The following is a 26,568-nucleotide window of genomic DNA, read 5'->3' on the forward strand; positions in this document are numbered from 1 at the left end:
GTAATAATGACAATTGCAACAATACTGAATGAACAATGAACACTTTTATTGTAAGTTAATATAATACATAAATAAAATCAATTTAGTCCCAAATAACATGAGAACATATGTTAAAACGAACCACCAGCTTTCATGGTTCTTCAATATTCCCAGTTAACAAGTGTTAGGTTGTAGTGCAGAAAGCAGAGCTTGTCTGCATGGTCCCCTGTCAGTCTGCTCCTCTGCGAAACACAGACCTTATTTGAAGTAGATCAAGACATTCTTTATGGAAGACATGAACGGTAAAATAACGAAGGAACCCCTTTCAAGTTCAGCCGCAAGTTATTACAGGAATTATAACGTGTCGACTATTTCTCTCTAAACCATATACCTTTGACTAATCCGGAAACTATCATCTCGAAAACAAAACGTTTATTCTGTTCCGTATTTTATCTAACGGGTGGCATCCATGTGTCTAGATATTCCTGTTACATTGCACAACCTTCAATGTTATGTCATAATTACGTAAAATTCTGGCAAATTAGTTCGCAAAGAGCCAGGCGGCCCAAACTGTTGCATATACCCTGACTCTGCGTGCGATGAACGCAAGAGAAATGACACAATTTCACCTGGTTAATATTGCCTGCTAACCTGGATTTCTTTTAACTAAATATGCAGGTTTAAAAATATATACTTGTGTATTGATTTTAAGAAAGGCATTGAAGTTTATGGTTAAGTACACATTGGAGCAATGACAATCATTGATTGATTGTTTTTTATGAAATAAGTTTAATGCTAGCTAGCAACTTACCTCAGCTTACTGCATTCGCGTAACAGGCAGGCTCCTCGTGGAGTGCAATGTAATCAGGTGTTAGAGTATTGGACTAGTTAACTGTAAGGTTGCAAGATTGGATCCCCCGAGCTGACAAGGTTAAAAATCTGTCAGAACGTTCCTAGGCCGTCATTGAAAATATGAATGTGTTCTTAACTGACTTGCCTAGTTAAATAAAGATTAAATAAAGGTGTAAAAATAAAAATACATTCGGCAAATCGGCGCCCAAAAATACCGATTTCCGAATGTTATGAAAACTTGAAATCGGCCCTAATTAATCGGCCATTCCGATTAATTGGTCGACCTCTAGTTGGTACCATTGTTTATTCATGGCTGTGTTCTTAGGCAAAATTGTGAGTGAGCCCACTCCTTGGCTGAGGAGCAACCCCACACATGAATGGTCTCATGATGCTTTACTGTTGGCATGACATAGGACTGATGGTAGCGCTCACCTTGTCTTCTCCGGACAAGCTTTATTCCGGATGCCCCAAACAATCGGAAAGGGGATTCATCAGAGAAAATGACTCTACCCCAGTCCTCAGCAGTCCAATCCCTGTACATTTTGCAGAATTACAGTCTGTCCCTGACGTTTTTCCTGGAGAGAAGTGGCTTCTTTGCTGCCCTTCTTGACACCAGGTCATCCTCCAAAAGTCTTTGCCGCACTGTGCGTGCAGATGCACTCACACCTGCCTGCTGCCATTCCTGAGCAAGCTCTGTACTGGTGGTGCCCCGATCCCGCAGCTGAATCAACTTTAGGAGACGGTCCTGGCGCTTGCTGGACTTTCTTGGGTGCCCTGAAGCCTTCTTCACATCAATTGAACCGTTTTCCTTGAAGTTCTTGATGATCCGATAAATGGTTTATTTAGGTGCAATGTTACTGGCAGCAATATCCTTGCCTGTGAAGCCCTTTTTGTGCAAAGCAATGATGACGGCACGTGTTTTCTTGCAGGTAACCATGGTTGACAGAGGAAAAACAATGATTCCAAGCACCACCCTCCTTTTGAAGCTTCCAGTCTGTTATTCAAACTCAATCAGCATGACAGAGTGATCTCCAGCCTTGTCCTCGTCAATACTCACACCTGTGTTAACGAGAGAATCACTGACATGATGTCAGCTGGTCCTTTTGTGGCAGGGCTGAAATGCAGTGGAAATGTTTTTTTCGAATTCAATTAATTTGCATGGCAAAGAGGGACTTTGCTATTAATCTGATCACTCTTCATAACATTCTGGAGTATATGCAAAAAAAAATGTTGCTTATAACTTGGAGGTTGAAATAAAATCACCTGCTGGCCAAAAAGTCAATTATAGACTTATTGACATTTTGTACACTTTCACATTTTCAGACACACTTTTCCCATTCATTCATATGTTTCATGCATGTTTATACCACACAGATCCACACATTCACGTTGTATACCGTTTTCTTTAATAAAAGCAGATATTTTATTCAACTCAGTATGTGAATGTTAAGGAGTTTAGTTTTTTTGCGCAGTACACTACGTAGTACACTACATAGGCCCACTGATTTTCCATTTAAATATTAATTGTGTCTCATCACTAAAGCCTTTATGACGGGTCGCTCAACGTTTACATTGTGGTTTTTGGACCGGGTTTTTGCCATTTTTATTGATTATAATAGTGGTTACTGATTGACTGGGCCAGTTTGCTCCCTGTGTGTTTGTAAATTGGTGGCTGTAAATGAGTTGTGTCGCAATAAAGCCTGCAGACATTAGTCCCAGCTGACTTTGACTCAAGAATGGTCTGTACAGTTATGGGGCATTAGAGTTGAGGAGCAAGTACTCAGTTCACTATGGGAGAAGTGAGCTGAAATACAATCTTGCTGCTTCTCAATGCAGCCTAAAATCTCAGCATTTCTGGTGCTACTTGCCAGGAGTCTTAGCTTTTTTACGTTGGGTTTTAAGACCCCTTACACAGGTGTGGATCATGGCAATGGACTGTATAGGATCCAGTGATGCCTTCAAACTGGGGATTTTAGGAAGCATCGTTAGGAGGTAAGCATTTATTTGGTTTATTTCAGCCACACTCTTCTTCAGAGCAGCATATCTACAGTACACACAGGCTACTATGTAAAAAGAGGTTCATGGTTTTGGGAGGCATTTTTGTCCCTGATGTTTTTGCACAAGTGCTTTTGGAACATAATGACATGCTCTGTTTTGTCAGAAGCTGTATTGTTTTCTGTATGAGTGGTTAAGCAGGTAGGCCTACTGAAGGTAAACTGCTGCCCCCTCCCTGAGCTGGGCTACTGGAATCCATAGTGGCACATGTCTCAAGACTTGGCATCATAAAGTCTCTGTGGTATTGCTGGCTGGGTCCAGTCGTTTTTTTTGTCTTAAAATGCTTCATAGTGAGTCAGTGCATACATCAGACTATCATGTGCAGACTGACTTGACTGCCTGCCTGATGTGTGTACAGAGTGTTACCTGTTAAGTCTGCCTCACCCGTGTAGCTGCAGGATGGAGAGACTAGGGGAAAAGAGGTAGAGAGGGTGGGGGCGTAGACCTGTGAGCGTTGTCGTGGCGTTTCCTATCCCGGATTAACTCACTGACGGAGATGTTGTTGAGCACCTGCCAACTCAGGCCTCGCTTTCCTGCACCACAACACCAGGGAAGGACTGAGGAGATGGACGCACAGGGCATAATGGGGACCTACAGGCTAGATATCAGGTCAATATGTAGAACAAAGTAAAAATGGGGTGAGTCAAGGCACTCTAGGTCTCTTTGATTAAATTGAACCCTCGGTTTGCACTCTACCCATTGTGTTGGTATGTGTGTTGTGCTGCCTGCTGTGTTTACTGTATATAGAGTATAGTGGAAGATCAAGCCGCTCCAGAGGTAGGCTAATTTCCCCGGAGGAATGTTTCCAGAGTTCTCAGGGAGTAGAGCTGAGCCAGTCAGTCACACTTTGGCTGTGGTGCCTGAAATAGGGCTCTGTTGTTTTAAGTCAAGGATCTCCGTGAAAACTTTTAAAATCCGGTGCTTTTGGGGGACAAAGGCCAAACAGGCACGAGAGAGCGTGAGAGGCAGCCAAGCTCCCCCCTGAACAGGTACTGGGACAGAAAGCCACTTTTTCTGATATCTATGGTGTTTCTGATGGGACAGGGAGTTAGAGGGCTTCTCTTTGGTTTCTGCAGTGTGTGGCCATACAGGGGTTTGAGGTGTTTTGTGTAATAAATTGGTAATAAGGCAGACCCGTCCAAAGCAACATGAACACAGGCTACGTTCAGCAGCAACTGATTATGTGGTGAGTGTCCTCCAGGGTTGAGGCCAATTCAAATTCAGGAAGTAAAATGAAATTCCAATTCAATAATTGAAAAAAATACCTATGTTCATTGCTTTAATTCAAAGCTCTTTCCATTTATTCATTTTAAATTCAAATCACTTCAAGAATTGACTGCATTCAATTTGAATTGACCCCAACCCAGGTATCATCTGAGTTTGTATTAACCCACACCTCTCGTCTCTGTGGTTCCCTAGGTCCCTGGATGCCCCGCGGCGCTCCGTCCTCGCCCACCCGCGCACGGCGCCCCCTGATGGCCGGCAGCTGACCCCGCCCCACAGGATGACGGTGAGAGAGCGGCTGCGGGAGAAGATCTCCGCAGCGTTCTACCGCCACGGGCTGCTGTGTGCCTCCTATCCGGTGCCCATCATCCTCTTCACCTCCGCCAGTATCCTCGCCTGCTGGTACGTCTGAGGAAGGGATGGGCATTCTGGGGATGGGCGTTCTGGGGATGGGCATCTTCAAGAGTTCTTGTACTGCTTTCTCTGAACACGTTCATTGTTTGTTTAAGGCAAGTTGTGAAACGATTGTATCTACTTTTTTATCAACATGGGCAGAGGTGAGATGGTAGGTCAGGAGAAGAGAAGTGGATGGATGAAAATAAAAAAAGAGGTAAACAACAGAGCTGGGAGAAAAAGGAGCAGACCCTGCAAAACCCAGTCAACTAAATGAAACGGCCATAGCCATACACATAAATCAGCACTCGCGAACAGAACACACACTTTTCCACCTCAGAGTTCCACATTAGAGGTCAACCCCGTCACAGATGAGAAGTCAGGACAGAATGGAACGAATACGTTACAGCGTGGAACCATGGAGGCAGCAGTGCAGTGCCAAAAGCACGGCTGGCTGACGGCTGCACTGAGTGCAGGGAATTAAGGGGGTGGGAGCAGAGTTAAAAAGAGAGACACAGCAGAGGCTGTGAGAAAGTGACCCCTGGAGAATAGGCCTATCTGTGTGTTCCTGGCCCTCCATCTGCCTCCCAGGAGGTGGGGGCTCCTGCTGCAAAACAAAAGCCCTTTGTGGCATTACAGTGACCTTAGAGAGGGAGAGCGAGCGAGTGGGAGAGAGGGTGTAGTGTCCTCAAAGAGAAATGTGTATCCCGTGGCCCCAGGCCTGACAGGCTGCCAAAGAACCAGGATGAAAGAGTGTTAAAGCACTAAGATATTGAGCAACACTGTCAGTCACGTCACTATTAAAAAAAAACACAAGCATTTCGCTACACCCGCAAAAACATCTGCTTAATATGTGACCAATAAGATTTTATTTATTGTACTATACTTTGGAACTATGCAAACTACAGGTCAGGATACTGAGTCAGTGTTTAGTATATAGAACACCCAGAAACGTTTCAGTGTGTTCAGTCCTCACATGAAAATCAATTTCCCAATGACCTGTTGGAATCTTTAGTTCATTATTCAAGAGGTTTGAAATGCTTTTGCTCGTCTTTGGAGGTGGGCTACAACTTCTCAGCAATAGAGCAAGGCCTATACCCTTCTCAGTGGGGTAGTCTGCTCTCGAGGGGTAATACAATTACACAATTGTAGATTTCCACTCACAAGGTCCGGATATTTATAGAACTAGGTGGCACAGAGATTTAAACTGGCTATGGTTGTGGCATCATCCAAATTTGTACCTACCTTCATCCCTTTGCTACAGTATTGCCAGGCTGTCATCATCATTTCCGGTCGTGGTAAAGTGAACCCAATGACCTGACAGAGGCAGACAAATGCAGCACTGTCACTCTGGCTGTTTGTCTTAGCCTCGTAGCTGTCCATGAATTTTGGAGGCGCCCTTGAACTTAATGGACTTGTTGGTTTTCTGTGTGTGTGTGTGTGTGTGTTTTCTCATTGAGTTTCTCATGCGTTTGTTTGCAGGACAAATGGGCCCTAGAAAGTGGGCCTTTCTAGGAGAATGATTGAGTGAAGATGATGACAAACTGAGATAAAAGGTGTAGTTACCTACTCATGCATTAGGGTGGAATTAGTGGGCATTAGTTAGACTCATGTTTTACAAACACACCTTCATGAGTGGATATGGTATTGGCATACATATTAAGCACTAAACCCCTTAAATCCTTTTCTCATTAAGTGTATGTGTGTGAGTTCGTTCCTGTGGCTGTGTGTGGGCGTGCAATTCGGCACGTGAGAGTGTATCGGTCTACTAAATCCTGCAAATCTGTGTGTTTCATAAGAGCAAACCCCTTCCCAGGGAAACAGGGTGTCGGTCTCTAGTTAATGCCCAATCTGCCAACAAAGGACAGGGGAGGCAGTGGCACCGACTTCTTTTTTTCTCTCTTACAGACATTCACACACTCAGGGATGCTTATATACACATACATGTGTTATTATACTGAACAACAATATAAATGTGACATGTAAAGTGTTGGTTTCATGCGCTAAAATAAAAGATCGCAGAATTTGTCAAATTTTGTGCACAAATTTGTTTACATCCCTGTTTGTGAGCATTTCACCTTTGCCAAGATAATCCATCCACCTAACAGGTGTGGCATATCAAGAAGCTATTTAGACAGCATGATCATTACACAGGTGCACCTTGTGCTGGGGACAATAAAAAGCCACTCTAAAATGTGCAGTTTTTTCACACAATACCACAGATGTTTCGAGGGAGTGTGCAGTTAGCCCACATTCGGCTTCTTCACCTGTGGGATCGTCTGAGATCAGCCGGACTGAGATCTGAGATCAGCCGGACAGCTGATGAAACTGTGGGTTTGCACAACCGAAGAACTTCTGCACAAACTGTCAGAAACCGTCTCAGGGATGCTCATATGCGTGCTCATTGTCCTCACCAGGGTCTTGACCTAACTGCAGTTCGGCATCGCAACCAACTTCAGTGGGCAAATGCTCATCTTCGATAGCCACTGGCACACTAGAGAAGTGTGCTTTTCACAGATGAATCCCGGTTTCAACTGTACCAGCAGATGGCATCGTGTGGGTGAGCGGTTTGCTATTGTGAAAATAATTCCCCAATGGTGGGGTTATGGTATAGGCAGGCATAAGCTACGGTCAACAAACACAATCGCATTTTATCGATGGCGATTTGAATGCACAGAGATACCTTGACAAGATCCTGAGGCCCATTGTCGTGCCATTCATCCGCCGCAATCATCTAATTTTTCAGTATGATAATGCACAGCCCCATGTCGCAAGGATCTGTACACAATTCCTGGAAGCTGAAAATGTCCCAGTTCTTCCATGGCCTGCATACTCTCCATGTCACCCATTGAGCATGTTTGGGATGCTCTGGAACGATGTGTACGGCAGCTTGTACCAGTTCCCGCCAATATCCAGTAGCTTCGCAATAGCCTGATCAACTCTATGCTAAAGATGTCGTGCTACATGAGGCAAATAATGGTCACACCAAATACTACTGGTTTTCTGATCCACGCCCCTACCGTTTCTTTTCAGGTATCTGTGACCAACTGCATATCTGTATTCCCAGTCATGTGAAATCCATAGATTTAGGGCCTGAATTTATTTCAATTGACTGATTTCCTTATATGAACTGTAATTCAGTAAAATCTTTGAAATTGTTCCATATTGCATTTTTATGTTTTTGTTCAGTGTACATTTAACTGTAAGGCAATGATCATTTTGGTAGAGGGTGTATATTTTAGTGCTGTGATAAGAATTCGCAATACTCAGGCCTGTAACTAATATTCAGACCCCGCTGTCACTTATTCTCCAATCCCACGTTCTCCCATGTCATCGCTCTCTCCCCACTCTCTCAGTTACCCCCTGCTGCAGCTGCCTTTGCCGGGGACCGGGCCGGTGGAGTTCACCACACGGGTCCGAGATTACACCGTCCCTTCCCATGAGCCCCAGGGAGACCTCGGCGAGCGGCCTGACTGGGTAAGACTGATGGTTAAAAGATCACCCCACTTACAGTACCCACATGGCTTGACTGTTTACAGGGTACATTTGTAACATCATGATCTTTAAAAATGTAACTAACACCTAAGTACCATTTGGTACCAGGTAGTTACCAATTGCATTGAATTCTTTGAAATACCAACTGAAAAAGGGACTGTAAAATAACTAACTCATCCACTTCTGTGCCATGTTTTTCAAAACCCTCTATGGCTCTGTTCCTCCAGTATCGGGGTCCTCCGGTGGCCTACATCCAGCCGGTCCTGGTGAAGGCAGCTGTGTCTCCCTGGGACAGTACGCTGGTCCCTGTGGACGTGTTCCGCTCCCCACTGGGCCGCGTGTTCAGCCTGCTGGAGGAGATCCGCAACCATGTACACGACGACGGGTATGGGAAACTACACACGCACATCCAATGTCTCTCCCCCACCTTTAGCTTGCTCTATCTTAAAATGCGCCTTGTCTTGACCGGACTTACCTCTCGTCTCTTTGCAGTTCTGGGGTCAGGAGCTTGGAGGCGCTCTGCCTGCAGGTGACGGACCTGTTGCCGGGGTTACGGCGTATGCAGAGAGTGCTGCCGGAGCACGGTTGTCTGCTGGTCTCCCCTGGCAACTACTGGCAGAACCAGCGGGAGCTGTTTGACTCTGACCCCGACCTGCTGAAGACCGTCCACCAGCACGAACCCAAAGGACTGCACACCTCTGCCACACTGAGAGGTAGAGAGGGGAGGAAGGGAGGGAAGGGGTGAGGTAAATGGAGGGCAGAGCAGAGGAAGTATCCTTTTGTATCCCTTTGGCTAATGCTCATTGAGCCCCAATCAGAGCGTGTGAGCAGAGCCGCTCATCGCTAATGGAGCAGTGTTTGGGCTCCATGTCCTTTCCTCTAAAAACACGCTCCAAATTTGCTCCATTTATTAAAATCACAATTTAACCAACACCCATCTATTTTTGTGACTACCTGGACCTGACTTGACCTGGACTTGACACATGCGCCGAATACAACAGGTGTAGAAATGCTTACTTACAAGCCCTTAACCAACAATGCAGTTTTAAGAAAAATAAGTGTTAAAATATTTGCTAGTGAAAAATAACAAATAATTATAGAGCAACAATAAAATAACAGTAGCGAGGCTATATTTAACCTTTTATTTAACTAGGCAAGTCAGTTAAGAACAAATTCTTATTTACATTGACGGCCTATATACAGGGGGTACAGGTACAGAGTCAATGTGCGGGGGCACAGGTTAGTTGAGGTAATTGGGGTAATATCTACATGTAGGCAAAGGTAAAGTAACTATGCATAGATAAACAGAGTAACAGCAGTGTGGGGGTGGGGGTTTCAATGCAAATAGTCCGGATAGCCTTTTGACTTGGGGGTAGCAGCTGTTAAGAAGCCTTTTGGACCTAGACTTGGCACTCTGGTACCGTTTGCGGTGCGGTAGCTGAGAGAACAGTCTATGACTAAGGTGACTGGAGTCTTTGGCAATTTTTAGGGCCTTCCTCTCACACCGCCTGGTATAGAGGTCCTGAATGGCAGGACGCTTGGCCCCAGTGATGTACTGGGCCGTATGCACTACCCTCTGTAGTGCCTTGCAGTCGGAGGCCGAGCAGTTGCCATACCAGGCGGTGATGCAACCAGTCAGGATTCTCTCGATGGTGCAGCTGTAGAACATTTTTGAGGATCTGAGGACCCATGCCAAATCTTTTCAGTCTCCGAGGGGGAATAGGGGTTGTTTGTCCTCTTCATGACTGTCTTGGTGTGTTTGGATAATGATAGTCATTGGTGATGTGGACACCAAGGAACTTGAAGCTCTCAACCTGCTCCACTACAGCCCCGTCGATGAGAATGGGGACGCGCTCTGCCCTCCTTTTCTTGTAGTCCACAATCATCTTTGTCTTGATCACATTGAGGGAGAGGTTGTTATCCTGGCACCACACTGCCAGGTCTCTGACCTCCTCCCTATAGGCGGTCTCATCGTTGTCGTCGGCAAACTTAATGAGGGTGTTGGAGTCGTGCTTGGCCATGCAGTCATGGGTGAACAGGGAGTACAGGAGGGGACTGAGCACGCACCCCTGAGGGGCCCTCGTATTGAGGATCAGCATGGATCAGTTGTGTTGTTACCTACCCTTACCACCTGGGGGTGGCCCGTCAGGAAGTCCAGGATCCAGTTGCAGAGGGAGATGTTTAGTCCCAGGGTCCTTAGCTTAGTGATGAGCTTTGAGGGCACTATGGTGTACCAATTGTTTTTTAATGTATTGAAACCAAACCATATGGATTTGAATGAAAGGTATTTGAATAAACATGTAAATGTAAGAAGCGAACATAATTTCAAATAGCTACATGTCATATTAAACAGCATATAATCACTCTAAATAGGTCAGGAGCCAGACAGGGAGACTAACAAGGAACAAAAATGAATTATTTAGGCTATTATTTCAATTATTTCAAGGCTGTAGCCTACAAAGAAATACATTGTGAAGCATTTGTGAATGCGACACCAGGCTGGTAGGGACATAAAGCGCTCAGCATTTAAATAACATTTAGTTGTATTAAATCATTATAGTCTGTTAATTGTACATTTAGGCTGTGACTTACTTAGAATTAAATACAAATTAAATGAAAAATGCCTTATTAGTCTGTCTACAGTGCCTTTTAATAAATGTTTTGATTACACGCCAGTCTGTGTCTTCATGCGATGGTGCCTGGAGTGCGGGCCAGCAGCGGAGAATATCCTCTCCACTCTTGCAGAGCAACTGGGGATGCTAAACACCCTTTTGGCCACTCTTGCCAGGCTGAGCTGAGATGTCTTAAAAATGTTCTATAGGTAGGCCTAAAGGTTTTTAGGCAAAATAATCAAAACGGAAAGCTCTTTGAAAGTGGGAATGTAACATTGCCAGGCCTATTGGGCCAAAATATTTATGGCCTATTTTATAGATCTCTTTTAAGAGATCAGATTTTTTTGTTTATAAATATTTTGCTGCAATGACACACTTTAGTTATCTACAAACCTCGTTCCTTTCTTTTAGCATGTACATGTAGTAAGTATACTATCATGCTTTCTGGATACGCGTCTTTTCAGATCCCACAATGATTCTGTAGTTGTAGACACTACATCACCACACTCCTTCTTTTGCTCTCGGTCCTCATCTTTGTAAGTCACCTTGATTTTGCACCTGTGTGTTCTATCAGTTTCTTTATAAAAATATTTTGTGAACTCCATAGCTGTAGCTAAAGCATGGGGCTATAGCAGCACACAAGTAGTCTACAAATGCATGCTGGGCTGGACATGCACTGAGCTCCTGAAGTGAGCGTTACTTTTTTGGAGCTAAATTAGAGCGGGCAGGATGGCCGACGCTCCAGCCTTTTGGAAATCTCGCTCTGTGCTCCAGTCAAATTGGGCATGCTCCTCACTGCTCACGTACACTGGCCCCTACGAGTGTCAGGCAGACTGGTAATGCTGATATTGTTCCATGCTAATTGTGTGTGTGTGTGTGTGTGTGTGTGTGTGTGTGTGTGTGTGTGTGTGTGTGTGTGTGTGTGTGTGTGTGTGTGTGTGTGTGTGTGTGTGTGTGTGTGTTAGACCTGCTGTTTGGCGTCCCGGTGAAACACACAGGGGTGAGTCTGTATAGCAGGAAGAGAGTGGTCACCTACACCATCACCATGGTCCTGGGCAGCTACGACGCCAGGTTCCTGTCTAGCCTGCGGGCACGTCTCCGCCAGCTGCACCCCTCGGTGAACTGCAGCCTGCGCGAGGACCACATGGTGCACGTGCACTTCAAGGAGGAGATAGGCATGGCTGAGCTCATCCCCCTGGTCACCACCTACATCATACTGTTCGCCTACATCTACTTCTCCACACGTAAGTCTCTGACTGGAGTCTGGGCGCCACAGGGGCATCTCAATAGTCTAGATGTTCACTTCATCTGCACTGATCTGAAAGAGTTGGCTTAGTTTCAATTAGTTTAAGATGCATCCTTCTTTCCATCCCTTCTTCTTTGAAGTAATGTGTCCCCTTACTAAGACAGGTGGGGGAAATTAGTTTCAAATGACATGCTGAAGTCGCCTTTCTTGCTTTGGGGGCCCCTTGTTTTTTCTGGGATATTGTGCCCAGTCAAGGCCACAGAGCCAAGACCCAGATTAGTGTGTATGTGTGTGTTTGACCGAGTCCTAGCCAAGGCTGTTCCTGTCTAGTCCAGGGATAATCCCCTATATAGGAACACTGTAGTCCACCATAAGAATCTACCATGATAAGACCCGCCAACAATATGCTGGCACACACACACACACACACACACACACACACACACACACACACACACACACACACAGACGTGCAGTCTGTACTGTACACAAACCTCATTTAAACCAAGAGCTGCATAAATTCTCATGCTCAGAGACATTCTTCTTTGTAGTGTGTGTGGCCTCTGTCTATGCTAACTCTTTCCTTCCAGTGTGTGTAGACTCTGTCTATGCTAACTCTACTTTTTCCTCTCTCCAGGTAAAATTGACATGGTGAAGTCAAAATGGGGCTTGGCGCTGGCTGCCGTGGTAACAGTGCTCAGCTCTCTGCTTATGTCTGTGGGGCTCTGCACCCTGTTCGGCCTGACGCCCACACTCAATGGAGGGTGAGAAACACACGCACACACACACACTAAAATCCCCTGACCATCTCCTGATCATTGAGCTGTATGGATGACTGTGGGACTGCAGATGTTAATGTACAGTGAGTGACAGGGGACTGTGTTACCAAAGGCAACAGATGTGGACTTAAAGGGGAGGAGGGATTCTTAAGAGGGCGGGGATAGATATTGATGTGGCGTACTGGGCCAACATCTACATACCCACTGTTGTGCATATTGACACAATGGCCACATAACAGGTGTGTTTAGTCTTTATCTTCTATCTTCATCTTTATCTGTGGTGTAGTTTTCTCTTTCTTCATCCGTACTCTTGTCTACTAAATATCCCGTTTTCTATTTTTAACCTGTTTTTTATTTGTACGACAAACATAATGACAACAATCAAATTGAATAACCTGACCTCTCTCCCACCCTAACATCCAAACTTGCATCTATCACCTGATCCACAAATAAGTAATCTGAGAGCACTGGTTACTCAAATGAGATTATGAAGTATTATTCACAACAGCCTTGTAATCATGTTGTCTCTCTCTCTGTCAGTGAGATCTTCCCCTATCTGGTGGTGGTGATAGGGCTGGAGAACGTCCTGGTTCTCACCAAGTCTGTGGTGTCCACCCCTGTTGACCTGGAGGTCAAACTACGCATCGCTCAGGGTAAGAGTGTGTGTGGGTTGGTTCTTCTATCATTGTGGGGACCTAAAATCCCCTTAAGTCCCCACAAGGATAGTAAAACAAGGAAAATTCTCTTTCCCATGGCCCCATGAGGACAAAGGATATTTTATGGTTAGAATTAGGGTAAGGGTGCCTCCTGAGTGGCGCAGCGGTTGAAGGCACTACATCGTGCTTGAGGCGTCGCTACAGACCAGGGTTCGATCCCGGGCTGTTTCGCAGCCGGCTGCAACCGGGAGAACCCTGAGGCGGCACATAATTGGCCCAGCGTCGTCCGGGTTAGGGGAGGGTTTGGCCGGCCGGGATGTCCTTGTCCCATTGCGCTCTAGCGACTCCTTGTGGCGGACCGGGCGCATGCACGCTGACTTCGGTTTCCTCCGACATATTGATGCGGCTGGCTTCTGGGTTAAGCGAGCAGTGTGTCAAGAAGCAGTGCGGATTGGCGGGGTTGTGTTTCGGAGGACGAATGGCTCTCGACCTTCGCCTCTCCCGAGACCGTATGGGAGTTGCAGTGACGGGACAAGACTGTAACTACCAGTTGGATATCACAAAATCAGGGATGAAAAGGGGTAAAAATTACCAGAATGAATATATATATGATAATAACAATTAGGGTAAGGGGTTAGGGTTACAGGTTAGGGTTATGGTAAGTGTTAGGTTTAGGGTTAGGGAAAATAAGATTTGGAATGGAAATTAATTTTAGGTCCCCACGAGGATAGAAGAACAAAACGTGTGTGTGTGTGAAATCCAAGCATTTGTTAATGTGGTATTGTGTTGTCCCTCTCCAGGCCTTAGTAATGAGAGCTGGTCTATCATGAAGAACATGGCCACAGAGCTGTGCATCATCCTCATAGGATATTTCACCCTGGTGCCTGCTATCCAGGTAACACACACACACCGATCTATCACACACTGGTGTATGAACCCAGGTAGACGCACACTTTCATTCACATAGACAGAGTAGAGCATACTGCCACACAACATGCACACACCCACTTCTACTGTGTATGTTATGAGCGGCCTGTTTATGTCTCTGTGTTTCCAGGAGTTCTGTCTGTTTGCTGTGGTGGGGCTGGTGTCTGACTTCTTCCTTCAGATGTTTTTCTTCACCACAGTTCTTTCCATTGACATCCGACGCATGGAGGTGAACACACACACTGTCAACAGTGCTTTCCTTAGTAATTTACAGCATGGAGGTGAGGTCATAGACACACACATTTGCCATGTGAAGGTGAGGTCTCTTGAGACATGAGTCATTTCTTCAGTCTACAGTGCTCTTTAAAATATTGACAGTCTCTCTTTATACACCTTGTTCCCCTGTTACAGTCATATACACATGTATACTCTAACACTAATCCATACACATGTACTCACATACTTGTACTCTCATACGTGTTGCACACTCCCACATGCCCGCGCACCCTAAAACTGTCCTCTCACACACAGTTGGCCGATCTGAACCGGCGTCTTCCGGCCGAGGCGGGGATGCCCCTTCCCAAACCGGGCCCCCTGCGCCCTCGGGAGGCGCCTCCTCCCCCACGGCCCTCGCCCCACACCATCACCCTGCAGACGCCCGCCTTCAGGAACCTGCGTCTGCCCAAGAGGCTCCGTGTGGTCTACTTCCTGGCCCGCACGCGTCTGGCCCAGCGCTTCATCATGGTGAGACTGGCTGGAGGCACTTCCTGAAAAGACCGTTTAAGTTAGGGTTGCACGATTATTTTGGAAAATGCACAGGCTTTTCAGAAATTAGGTTTGGAAGACTCCTGATTTCCTGCTTATTTCCGGGAATCTTCCAACTGGATTTTCCGAAATTTTGCTACCCTAGTTTCACTTAGTCCAGTGTTAACAAATGCTTGTGTGAAAAGAGGGTGAGTTAGCACTGGGATAAGAACATGCAGTGTGAAAAAGCCTTGAGGGTCTGTCTCATGGCCTTTTCATCGAGTCAGACTGCTGGGCTGCGTGTCTGCGTGTGCTAAGGTCTGTCTCGCCTGCCAGTATTTGTTGTTCTCTGTATGACTGTCTGAACATTTACAGTACTTCCTTGAAGTAGTCCACTGTATGCGTTGACATGTCCCTCTATCCCTGTATTGTTGTAGGTGGGTACAGTGATCTGGATTGGCATCCTGGCCTACACGGACCCCGCTGGCCTCCGTACCTACCTGGCAGCCCAGGTGTCTGAACAGAGCCCCCTGGGGGAGGGCGGGGCCGGGGGTCTGCCCCCCCACCTGGGAGTAGCCCCGGTCTTCCCTGGACCAGGAGGGGACCCCGCCAGCACCCTCAGTGTCCTCCCTGCCCCCGCTGAACCCACCCCGCTTCCAGAGAACCAGTCCCAGGGCCACCACGGGGCCCCCAGGGAAGGAGTACCCCAGCAGGCCCCACCCCTGGTGCCCCAGATCAGCTGGGGGGCGGAGGATGAGGAGGGCTGGAGAAAGCTGTCTTTCAGACACTGGCCCTCGCTCTTCAGCTACTATAATATTACTCTGGCAAAGAGGTAGGTCAGGGGAGTTGGAATGAGTTACTGGGTGTGTGTGTGTTTATCGCATGTGTGTGTTTATTGGATGTGTGTGAGCATATGTGCATAGTGTGTGTGTCACTGTTGACCCTACTTACCATGCTTTTGGGTTAGGTCGAATTCATTGTTTAATGTTGGGAAATGTCATTTTGTTACCTTTCTGTTCCACAGATATATCAGCATCCTGCCTGTCATCCCCATCACGCTTCACCTGAGCCCCCGGGAGGCCATCGAGACGCGTCACCCCCAGGACACACGCCACCCCCCGCCGCCCAGCCTCAAAACTAACGACCTGCCCGCAGACCTCACGCTCTACAAGTCAGTACTGACATACTCACACACACACACACACACACACACACACACACACACACACACACACACACACACACACACACACACACACACACACACACACACACACACCAACCTCTATATCCAACGCCTTCAAACTACAGATTGACTAATATTCCCCCTACCACAATCATGCACTTCATGTTTTTCAAACACACACACACACACACACACACACACACACACACACACACACCCATGCACACACACACACACACACACACACACACCCATGCACAGTGCACACCACTTCAAAGTCCATGCTAATGCTCTTGTGCAGGCGAAAGATTAATGTCATAGTGAACGATTATGGCTTCAAGGCCAAGAGATTCACACAGTCCAAACCCACATTTCATACAGTATAGGCTTACATTTGTCCCATATAGGGTTGCAAAATTCCGGAAACTTTCAATAAATTCCCTGGTTTTCCTCAAATCCTGGTTGGAGGACTCCTGGAATCAGGAAGGAATAAGCAGGAAATCCGGAAGCGTCCAACCAGGATGTGCAACGCTAGTCCCACACCTCTCTCTTCTTCCTCTCCTTCTAACCTTGCAAACGAAACAAGGCCAAACAGTCTGTCACTGTGTCAATGGTTATCTCAAAAAAGGTAGGAAGAAATATATATATTTTTTCTTCTTATCTCTATAGTTGAGTTGACTGGATATTGGGCGAGGATGGTTTTGCATCGGTGCCCCCACCCACCCGGGGCACAGGGCCATGCAAAATTAACTTCCTCACTGACTCACAGACTTTGGTCCTGTCTACCGGCTCATCTGATTGGCTGTCAGGTTACTCGTAAGATGTCCGTGGGTTGATGATGTCATGGTGGAGTGGGTGATGGTTGGTGTGGTTTTTGGACTGAGTGAAACGGTCTCTCAACTGTGTTTTCCCTAGTAGGGGGCAAAGGTTCCTCAAAGTAACAGGCAGTACGGCCAACGTCAATGTTTCTATTAGAACAAACAGAATTATGCAGGTGGGTGCTGTGCTGTTTGAGAAGGGTGGTAATATTGTTTTCAAAGACCACCAGTGTTTTTCCTGCAGTATACCACATCCTTGACCAATAGCATGTTAAAATGGATCCAACTTTGGAACTGTGTCCACTGTGATGTGTAACGCCAGGGAGGTTTTTCATTGGAAGTGGGCGGTTTGAATCATGTTCATCAGGTCATGGTTATCTGTGAAACCCAGATCCGTGTTCACGGTTCATATCTGAGATAAAGGTCACAGAGGTGAAGGTCATCTCTGGAACACAGGCCAGGCACAGATGGAGATTGATCTATTAGAATCGTTGGGTCAGGTCAAGGAGGAGGGGCCTGGATGGTTCTCCCAGAATAAAGTAGGATCTGTAGTCTAAAGTAGGATCTATGGCTGTCCAATCAAGGACAGCTTCCTTTGGTCCTTTGGAACTCTTGCTTAGGTGGACTCAGTGTTATTTTCAGAGAATCTCCCTAAGCCTGTTTACAATAGTCATAAACAAATAAACTGGTTGCCAATCAATGTTAGACACTATTTGATTGTTAGGCCTGTGGTGGTGATGGAGTTACGTTAACAGGGGTCGGGAACCTTTTTGACTAAGAGAGCCATGAAAGCAAAACATTTGGAAATGTATTTCAGTGAGAGCCATATAATATATTTTAAAAGTGAATTCAACTAAATGTCAGTATAATAAGCTTCTGAATTTGTCGAAGTGCCGCTTTACATTCGACCGTTTCATCGACGTAATTTTGTCATTGCAAATTAGACACACCGCAGAACCTGCTCTCTCCACAAAGGCGAATTCTTCGGTCCATTCGTCCTGAAATGTACGATACTCGTCATCTTTTTTTCTTTTCGCCATCTTCTTCGTCGAAGGGTTAGCTTTGAGCTAATGACCGAGCAGACTGATTCAAAAGGAGGCGTTTACCTGTTTAACCTAGCAACTGCCAACGTAGGCCAGTATCATTTAATTAAAATAATGGACAATTGCTCCTGCAGCCCTGAACAGGACATGAGCAGTGAAAAATCGATGGATGGATTAAAACAAGGGAGAATAGGCCTCCCGGGTGGCGCAGTGGTCCTGGGTGGCGTCCGGGTTATTGAGGGTTTGGCCGGTAGGGATATCCTTGTCTCATCGCGCTCCAGCGACTCAGGTGGTGGGCCGGGCGCAGTGCGCGCTAACCGAGGGGGGCGGGTGCACGGTGTTTCCTCCGACACATTGGTGCGGCTGGCTTCCGGGTTGGAGGCGCGCTGTGTTAAGAAGCAGTGCGGCTTGGTTGGGTTGTGCTTCGGAGGACGCATGGCTTTCGACCTTCGTCTCTCCCGAGCCCGTACGGGAGTTGTAGCGATGAGACAAGATAGTAATTACTAGCGATTGGATACCACGAAAATTGGGGTGAAAAGGGGAGAAAAAAATAAAACAAATTTTAAAAAAAGTGAGAATATTTTGTTTTATCTGCGAGCCAGATACAATCATCAAAAGAGCCACACCTGGCTCGGGAGCCATAGGTTCCCGACCCCTGCGTTAGTAGGATCATTTTCTAACATAATTTCAAGCCTCAAATGGAAAGGCTGCTTTCTGTGGTAGTGTGAATGGAAAGGCTGATTTCTGTTGTAGTGTGAATGGAAAGGCTGCTTTCTGTTGTAGTGTGAATGGAAAGGCTGATTTCTGTTGTAGTGTGAATGGAAAGGCTGCTTTCTGTGGTAGTGTGAATGGAAAGGCTGATTTCTGTTGTAGTGTGAATGGAAAGGCTGATTTCTGTTGTAGTGTGAATGGAAAGGCTGATTTCTGTTGTAGTGTGAATGGAAAGGCTGCTTTCTGTTGTAGTGTGAATGGAAAGGCTGCTTTCTGTTGTAGTGTGAATGGAAAGGCTGCTTTCTGTGGTAGTGTGAATGGAAAGGCTGCTTTCTGTTGTAGTGTGAATGGAAAGGCTGCTTTCTGTGGTAGTGTGAATGGAAAGGCTGCTTTCTGTTGTAGTGTGAATGGAACTGAAACCATAAGGTGGGGAAAAACAGCAATTTTGTCCCTGGCTCTCAACGGTCCACATTTGCATACTTCCACTGAAGTGGTCTGATTGGCTTGAACATGTGCAGCCAGTGTGAACACCACATGGGTACAACGTTTCCCTAAGGGGACAATAAAGTCAGTGTGTACACGCTGACTCCATGCATGAGCATGTGTGGGAGAGTACGTGTGCTGGACCAATCAGACTCTGCCGTGGTTTCAGGACTGGTATTGCACGTCGAGCTGGTCACACCAGTGCGTCAGGCCCTGTTGTCATTGCAGTGACTCATTCTACACTACAGGTGCTGTTTAGGCTTCTGCCTTTACCCCCGTCTCCACTAGAGGGACACACTGGACCCATTACATACGGCTCTGCTTTCCAGGCTTTCCTCACGGAGGGACAATGAACAGTCGGTCATGTTATGGAATGTCATTCTGACGAGCTGATGATTTATGTCGGTACGTCATTGCGTCAAGTTCACACCTCTCTCAACGTTCAAGTCTTTCTATTGTAAGATGCTCTGTGCAGGCTACGTGATGGCTTGGTCTCCCCGTCATTGGTACTCTCTGTTTGTCTCTAACGTGCACTCTCTTCACACGCTTAACCCGCTCTCTCTCTATGTCAATGCAATCCAAACCAGCTTTATTGGCACGTATGGAGAAGGCAGCAAACAGGTTATTAACCCTGTCTGTCTCTCTCTCTTTAGGGTAGCAGCTCTGGGCCTGGCGGCAGGGGTTCTGCTGGTGCTGCTGCTCTTCTGTCTCTACCGGGTCCTCTGTTCACGCAACTACGGCCAGAACGGCGTGGCCCACGGACGCCGTCGCCACGGTGACCTGCCCTGCGACGACTACGGCTACTCGCCACCCATCAGCGAGATCTCCCCCCTGCTGCTGCGTGGACACAGCATGGTGAGAGCCTGGGCACACACACACGCTGACACAAATACCATTGTTCATGTGCATGAATATTTACGAGTATCTCTCCTCTGCGTTCTCTCTCTATCTCTCTCTATGTCTCTATATATCTCTCTCTCTCTATATATCTCTCTCTATATCTCTATATCTCTCTCTAGGATATAGAGTGTCTGGCGAGTGATGGCATGCTGTTGGCCAGTTGTTGTCTGGCAGGACAGATCCGTGTGTGGGACACTCAGACTGGAGACTGCCTCACCGTAATTCCTAAACATGGGTAAGACACGCACACACATACCATATCCACAAGGTCACCTTGGCCGATACAGGATTACATACACACACGTACATACACACACCTATGGACAGTTCATGCTTGTATTCATGCATAATGTTTAATCTTTTTTGGCCTGGCACCACCCACCTCTTCGGCGTACAACTTGTATTATTTTAATAATAAATGTACAATATTAACTTTACATATGTAAGTACAAGTCATTAGATGGGTTTTTTTCAGCATAGTTTTTATGTGTTCTCCCTTCTTCCCATTCCCATGTCCTTTATTTCTTCCTACATAGTCTTCCAACCTGTTCTCCTATATGCATATCCAGCCTCCTGGTCTGAACATTAAACTGTTTCTCTGTCAGGCTGCGGCGGAGTAGCAGCAGTGGCTGCTGGGAGCAGCGGGATGGTTGGGACGCCGTGGGTGTGGCCGAACCTGAAAATCTGGGGGGCGAAACAGAACCAGGTGGCAGGGTTTTCGACGAGGACGAGGGCTACCCCCTCAGGTGGCGGGCCACCCCACGTCCTGCCCTCTTTGAGAACCAACCCGACCTCACCCCCCTCATCGACACCAACTTTGACTCCCAGCCCCCCTCCCACCTCCTCCTCACCCCGCCCAGGGATGGCTTTGACTTTGGGGGGCTGGTGGAGAAGGCCTACCTGGAGCACGAGCCTCCCTCGCTGGGCCTCACTGCCTCCTACCCCTCCTCCTCACCCCTGTCGGGACCCCCTCCCCAGAGGAGACGCAGCCTGGGGTACATCCAGCCTCCTGCTCCACAGGGCCAGGGAACCCCGGACTGGGAAAGCGCCGTGTGGGCCATGGAGCTCCGGGGGAACCTCATCGCTGCTGGGAGGAGCAACGGCAAATTGGAGGTGAGACCCAATCCCAGATCAACCCCCCCCCTAGCCCGTCACTAGACACTTTATTATGCTCCCTTGTAGAACAGAAATAAACAACTAAATGGGTGCAGTGGGAGTGGATGAGATGGAAAGAGAGGAGGTAGTTATAATGAGCAAGCAGGAAACAATATTTGCAAGAGGAGAGAGAGTCAGTAGGGGAAATTGGCACAGAGAAAGTGAGAAAAAGCCAGGGCACTAATGTGTTATGTGGTTAGCTGTGGGACGCAGTGGAGGGCTCGTTACGCTGCAGTAATGAAGACGGCGTCTCGGGGATCACGGCCCTGGCCTTCCTCAACAACAGGCTTGTGGCGGCCAGACTCGACGGCTCTCTAGACTTCTTCACTGTCGACATCAACAAGCCTCTGGGCTTACTGCAGTACAGAGGTGAGCTTCACACACACTGTCAAACGACCCAATGATGTCAATATTCACAGAGTGTACAAAACATTAGAGACCTGCTTTTTCCTTGACATAGACTGACCAGGTGAAAGCTATGACCCCTTATTGGTGTCACTTATTAAATCCACTTCAATCAGTATAGATGAAGGGGAGGAGACAGGTAAAATAATGATTTTTAAGCCTTGAGACATGGATTGGGTATGTGTGTCATTGAGGGTGAATGGGCAAGACAAAAGACTTAAGTGCCTTTGAACGGGGTATGGTAGTAGGTGCCAGGTGCACCGTTCTGAGTGTGTCAAGAACTGCAACGCTGCTGGGTTTTTCACGCTCAACAGTTTCCCGTGTGTATCAAGAATGGTCCACCACCCAAAGGACATCCAGCCAACTTGACACAACTGTGGGAAGAATTCGAGTCAACATGGGCCAGCATCCCTGTGGAACGCTTTCGAGACCTTGTAGATTCCATGAGTTGAGGCTGTTCTGAGGGCAACAGGGTGGTGCAAATCAGTATTCGGAAGGTGTTGATAATGTTTTGTACACTCAGTGTATGTCTAATATGCTTGGAAAGTCGATTGTGTCACAATCGGTAAAATGTCAACAACTAGAGTCACCTGGTCATTTTTGGAGACGTTATTGACAGGGCAGTACAACGGTAGCTATAAATAGTGTAGTTAACTAATTATCAAGTAAGGTGTCTCCAGACATGTTTACTTTTGACGTTTGTGACGTTCTGACTTTCGGAGCGTTTTAACTCTAGACGTCTGTAATGAGTGTGTTATCTATGTTGGGTGTGTGTGGTGCCAGGTCCCCCCGGGCGTAGTAACATACCGCCCTCGCCCTGCTACAGCAGTGAGGATGTGATCTCATGCCAGCTGACGCGTTCGGTGCAGTGTGCCCACCAGAAACCCATCACGGTGCTGCGAGCCGCTGCCGGCAGAGTGGTCACGGGCAGCCAGGACCACACCGTCAGGGTGAGGGAGAACACGGTCACAGAAACACACGTGTATATCGTTCACCAACTGTTTCCATGATAATACAGTATAAAATCAACGCTCACACACTAAAACCCTGCTGTTTGTCCCTGTGTGTCAGGTGTATCGTCTGGAGGACTCATGCTGTCTCTTCACGCTCCAGGGCCACTCTGGGGGAATCACTGCCATCTACATAGACCAGGTTAGTCAATGGTACAGTCTGTATCCCCCCCCATCGGGCAGTCCAATGGTACAGCCATGTCCCCCAAAGCTGTGTTCCAATGGCTAAACTGTTGTCTGGCTGCATTCCAACCCAAAATCTGCTCCCTTTAAGAATTTCCCCCAGAAGGTTAGTTATGCAATGGGCTCACCTTGCTCCTAAAATTCCACCTTTTCCAAACCTTCTGTACCAGTCTTGCTGGGTGTGCAGGACAGTCACTAAGGCACAGGCAGCCCAATATTTTTTACTTTTTTTTTTACACTAATTGGTCTTTTGACCAATCACATCAAATCATTTCAAATCAGATCTTTTTCAGAGGTGGTCTCATTGGTTAAAAGTCTGCCTGTGTAAACGCGGCCTAAGGTACTCCTTTCCGATCAAAATCCATTCAAGTGTAAGCCCCCCTTACTAGGGCACATCATAGCAAAACGTTTTGCAACGGAAAATTGGGATTTCTTATGAACAACTCCAGGTAGTCCCTCCCCATAGCAGTCCACTTTTTTCTGTTTGTACTTAATGAATATGACCCATGTGAAGTATGTCATTGTCGTGTTGCAGACCATGGTTCTGGCCAGTGGGGGGCAGGACGGAGCAATCTGTCTGTGGGATGTGCTGACGGGCAGCCGGGTGAGCCACGTGTACGGTCACCGCGGCGACGTGACCTCGCTGGTGTGCACCACATCGTGCGTGATCAGCAGCGGCCTCGACGACCTCATCTGCATCTGGGACCGCAGCACGGGCATCAAGCTCTACTCCATACAGCAGGTGCGTCTCTCTGTGTGTGTGTGGATAATTTGGGAGAAATCAGGTAAACTAGTCTCCTGTTATTCAACAATAGTTTATGCCTCTTCGCCTGCTTCTATCCCAATTTTTCCTTCCTTCTTTAAACCTAACCTGTCTTTCTTCCCCCCCTCCCCAAGGAGGTGGGCTGCGGTGCCAGTCTGGGGGTGATCTCTGAGTCTCTCCTGGTGACAGGGGGCCAGGGCTGTGTGTCCTTCTGGGACCTGAACTTTGGGGACCTTCTCCAGACGGTCTACCTGGGCCAGAGCAGCGACGGCCAGGGGGTCCGCCAGCTCGTGGTGCTGAACAACGCTGCCATCGTCTGCGACTTTGGCTCCGAGCTCAGCCTGGTCTACGTACCCGCGGTGCTGGAGAAGCTGGACTGAGCAGAAGCAGAACTAGGACAGGCTCCACACAGTGGCCTGGAGGAGTAGATGAAATGGTCAGTACTGACAATGGGGATATATGCAAATGCAACTCATTTTGGCCCTACACTACGCTGCAGTTGGACAATCTTCTTGGAAAGAGTTGACGTGATTGGCTAATTTAGATCGTTAGCACTTCACCCGATTAGGTGGGAGGGCATTTCTATAGCAACACATAACGTTTTTATAAAGCTAATGTCTGGTTGGAGAGACAGATGTCCACCAGAAAGATGACCCTTGACCTTGTTACTAGCTCAGGGGGTTTGTATCCAAGCATTGGATAGTTTGGGGTACACACACCCCAAGGGGTTCCCATCCAACAATCAGGCTGTCATTGGCGGAGTGTTTGATACCACGCCAGCCAATCAATGTAGCGCAGCTGTAGCAGGCTCATGTCATGATGTCTGATGGCCGTTGGGCTAAGCAGTTACTAGCATGCGTGTGTTTTGTGTCCTGGGAAAGAAACAGCCTTTTTATGGTGAAAACATGGCTGACAAAAATCCTTCATTATTGTGTGTGTGCGAGAGAACTGGATACGATGACTGTAATGAAATGCACCTTCAGAGGGGGTTGTTTTTATGTTTAAATCTATTTATTAGTGATACATTTTTAAGTAACAATTTGAGATGTGCATAATATAATGTGGAGTTGATGTCATAAATGTCGGGTAGGATTTTTTTTAAACATTGGTTATGATGAGATTAATATTTGTAATAATATTTTGGAACTGAAAACGCTAAAGTGTTTTCTTGGAGTTGGGGATTGAGGGGGAGAGGTTCCTTGCCTTACCCCAGGCTCTGATTTTAGTGCTACTGTTGCTGCAAGAGGACCCATCCCCCCTTAAGCTGTAAGAGGCTCTATACTTTCTGCTTGAATTTGAGATTTGCATCTGAAGGTGTGGTAGCTCTACATTGGCACACATTGTCAGAGTTTACATTGGCTGCTCTCTTCCCATGTTGACTGTGCCCAGGAGAAATGTCAGATCTTTTGAGATTGTGACTATATTCAATTGCACGGTTTTACGTTAGTAACATTGTCATGCTACATTGTACGTCTTGTTTTCTGACAAAAGGTTCCATTGAGGAAATCACGTTACTTTTTTAAATACCTAAAATGGCTTCCTCTTGAAAAACATCTTACAACTGCGTTTCTCTGTCCGCTCTTTTTCCCAATTCACTGAAAATATAGATTTTCTTTCCCTTATCTCTGTAATTCTCTGCTTGTGAGTTTGAGAACCCTATCAGGCGTAAAAGGAGAGGATGGGTAGTGTACCGGTAATGTGGTTAACTCCACCGTGGCCCATCTAGTCTTCATGTGAGCAAAGTAGTCAGCGAGGGCCTCAGACTAGGAATATGATGGTACCCTCTAGGTAGGAGCCTCTGTACTAATAACTCAACCTTTCTCCCAGCCCGTTACCTCTGAGTGACTGTAGAGCTAGCCTGCAGACACACGCAATGCAGAGAGAGCGTAGTGGACTTGACGTTAGCCTACTTGGTTACTTACACCCATAGCTGAATGTAGATCCGTGATGCTTGATATTGAAAAGCAAATCCACTCAACTTCAACCAACAGAAATATAACAGTAACTTGTGCACTAACTCTTAACCCTCTCAAATGCACATACACACACACACTAGGCACTTTGAAACACAATGTATAGAAAGACATTCAGAAAGACACACATACTGAAAACATAAAAACGCACACATCAGACTTGTGAATGCACGGGTGGACAGCTTTAGTCCTCAAGTTGCTGTCTGCTGGTTTATCAAGAAGATGAATTGAAAACCCAGAAGGACTGGAGTTGTGCACCCGTGTAATGGTTCTAATTTATTTCCTTTTTTTTAATGTAAATAATAGGTAAACGCTTTAGAGTGTAGATTCACTTATAATTGTAAGGATATAAACTGCTGCCTGAGTTAAATATGGTTGTGTTCCAAGTCCTTTTAAGCTGCCTTTCCTTATCTCATTGCTTGCAAATAATGATACGATAGTTATTTGACACCCACACATTCTGTCACAATATGTGGCCTATGCAGGAATTAAACCTCACCACTCTGGTGTTGTGAGCACTATGCTCCAAACAACATTGCAATGTTTATGGAACAGGAGTTCTTACATTTGTTTTACAGCTTTCTGCCACTGTAGTGATGAAAGGAGATGAGAAGGGAAGCATTTAAGATAATTGGAGCACAGCCCATGTCCCCTTGATCTGACCCTTTTGGTCCTACAAAATAGTTGACGGAGGGAGGGGCAGAAAGAAACCGGTGTAAATAGTTTTTGTGGAATCATAGGCCTGCTCTGCCCCCCTCCTGAACCACCTCCCTTTGGTCGACTAGGGTGCACAGACTGTAGTGGCGGTAGCAAATGTTCTGGGCTATTTTACTATTTTTAACACAGGAGCAAAACTTTGTACTAATTTCCAAATAAAGAGGCTTTGATACCTTGTCATGTGGTCTGTAGTGTGTGATTTTCTGTAGGGGGGGGGGGAGTTAGCTTATGGAATGTTTGAGTATCCACTGTTGGTGTG

General features: G+C 46.7%; 1 protein-coding gene across 1 annotated transcript; it reads left to right on the plus strand.

Annotated features, from left to right (window-relative positions):
- On the plus strand, nucleotides 1-26,486 carry LOC129837936 (sterol regulatory element-binding protein cleavage-activating protein-like). The gene is made up of 21 exons (XM_055904520.1): nucleotides 1-4,072; nucleotides 4,306-4,512; nucleotides 7,860-7,980; nucleotides 8,226-8,383; nucleotides 8,491-8,711; nucleotides 11,576-11,854; nucleotides 12,494-12,620; nucleotides 13,176-13,288; nucleotides 14,092-14,186; nucleotides 14,349-14,447; nucleotides 14,750-14,962; nucleotides 15,400-15,794; nucleotides 15,987-16,133; nucleotides 19,857-20,058; nucleotides 20,223-20,338; nucleotides 20,709-21,216; nucleotides 21,459-21,627; nucleotides 22,447-22,613; nucleotides 22,735-22,815; nucleotides 23,392-23,598; nucleotides 23,754-26,486. The coding sequence occupies exons 1-21, from the start codon at nucleotides 4,035-4,037 to the stop codon at nucleotides 23,997-23,999; spliced, it is 3,909 nt and encodes a 1,302-aa protein (XP_055760495.1). The 5' UTR covers nucleotides 1-4,034; the 3' UTR covers nucleotides 24,000-26,486.
- The last annotated feature ends 82 nt before the right edge of the window (nucleotides 26,487-26,568 follow it).

This window comes from Salvelinus fontinalis, chromosome 38, assembly GCF_029448725.1.
Source record: "Salvelinus fontinalis isolate EN_2023a chromosome 38, ASM2944872v1, whole genome shotgun sequence".
NCBI classification, from domain to species: domain Eukaryota; kingdom Metazoa; phylum Chordata; class Actinopteri; order Salmoniformes; family Salmonidae; genus Salvelinus; species Salvelinus fontinalis.

Bases quoted from the DNA above. Each gene is read 5' to 3' on its own strand.
- LOC129837936 (XM_055904520.1), top strand. From the start codon at position 4,035: ATGAACACAGGCTACGTTCAGCAGCAACTGATTATGTG. The intron at 4,513-7,859 runs GTACGTCTGAGG...CCACTCTCTCAG, and splicing joins GCCAGTATCCTCGCCTGCTG to TTACCCCCTGCTGCAGCTGC. The intron at 20,339-20,708 runs GTAAGACACGCA...TTTCTCTGTCAG, and splicing joins ACCGTAATTCCTAAACATGG to GCTGCGGCGGAGTAGCAGCA.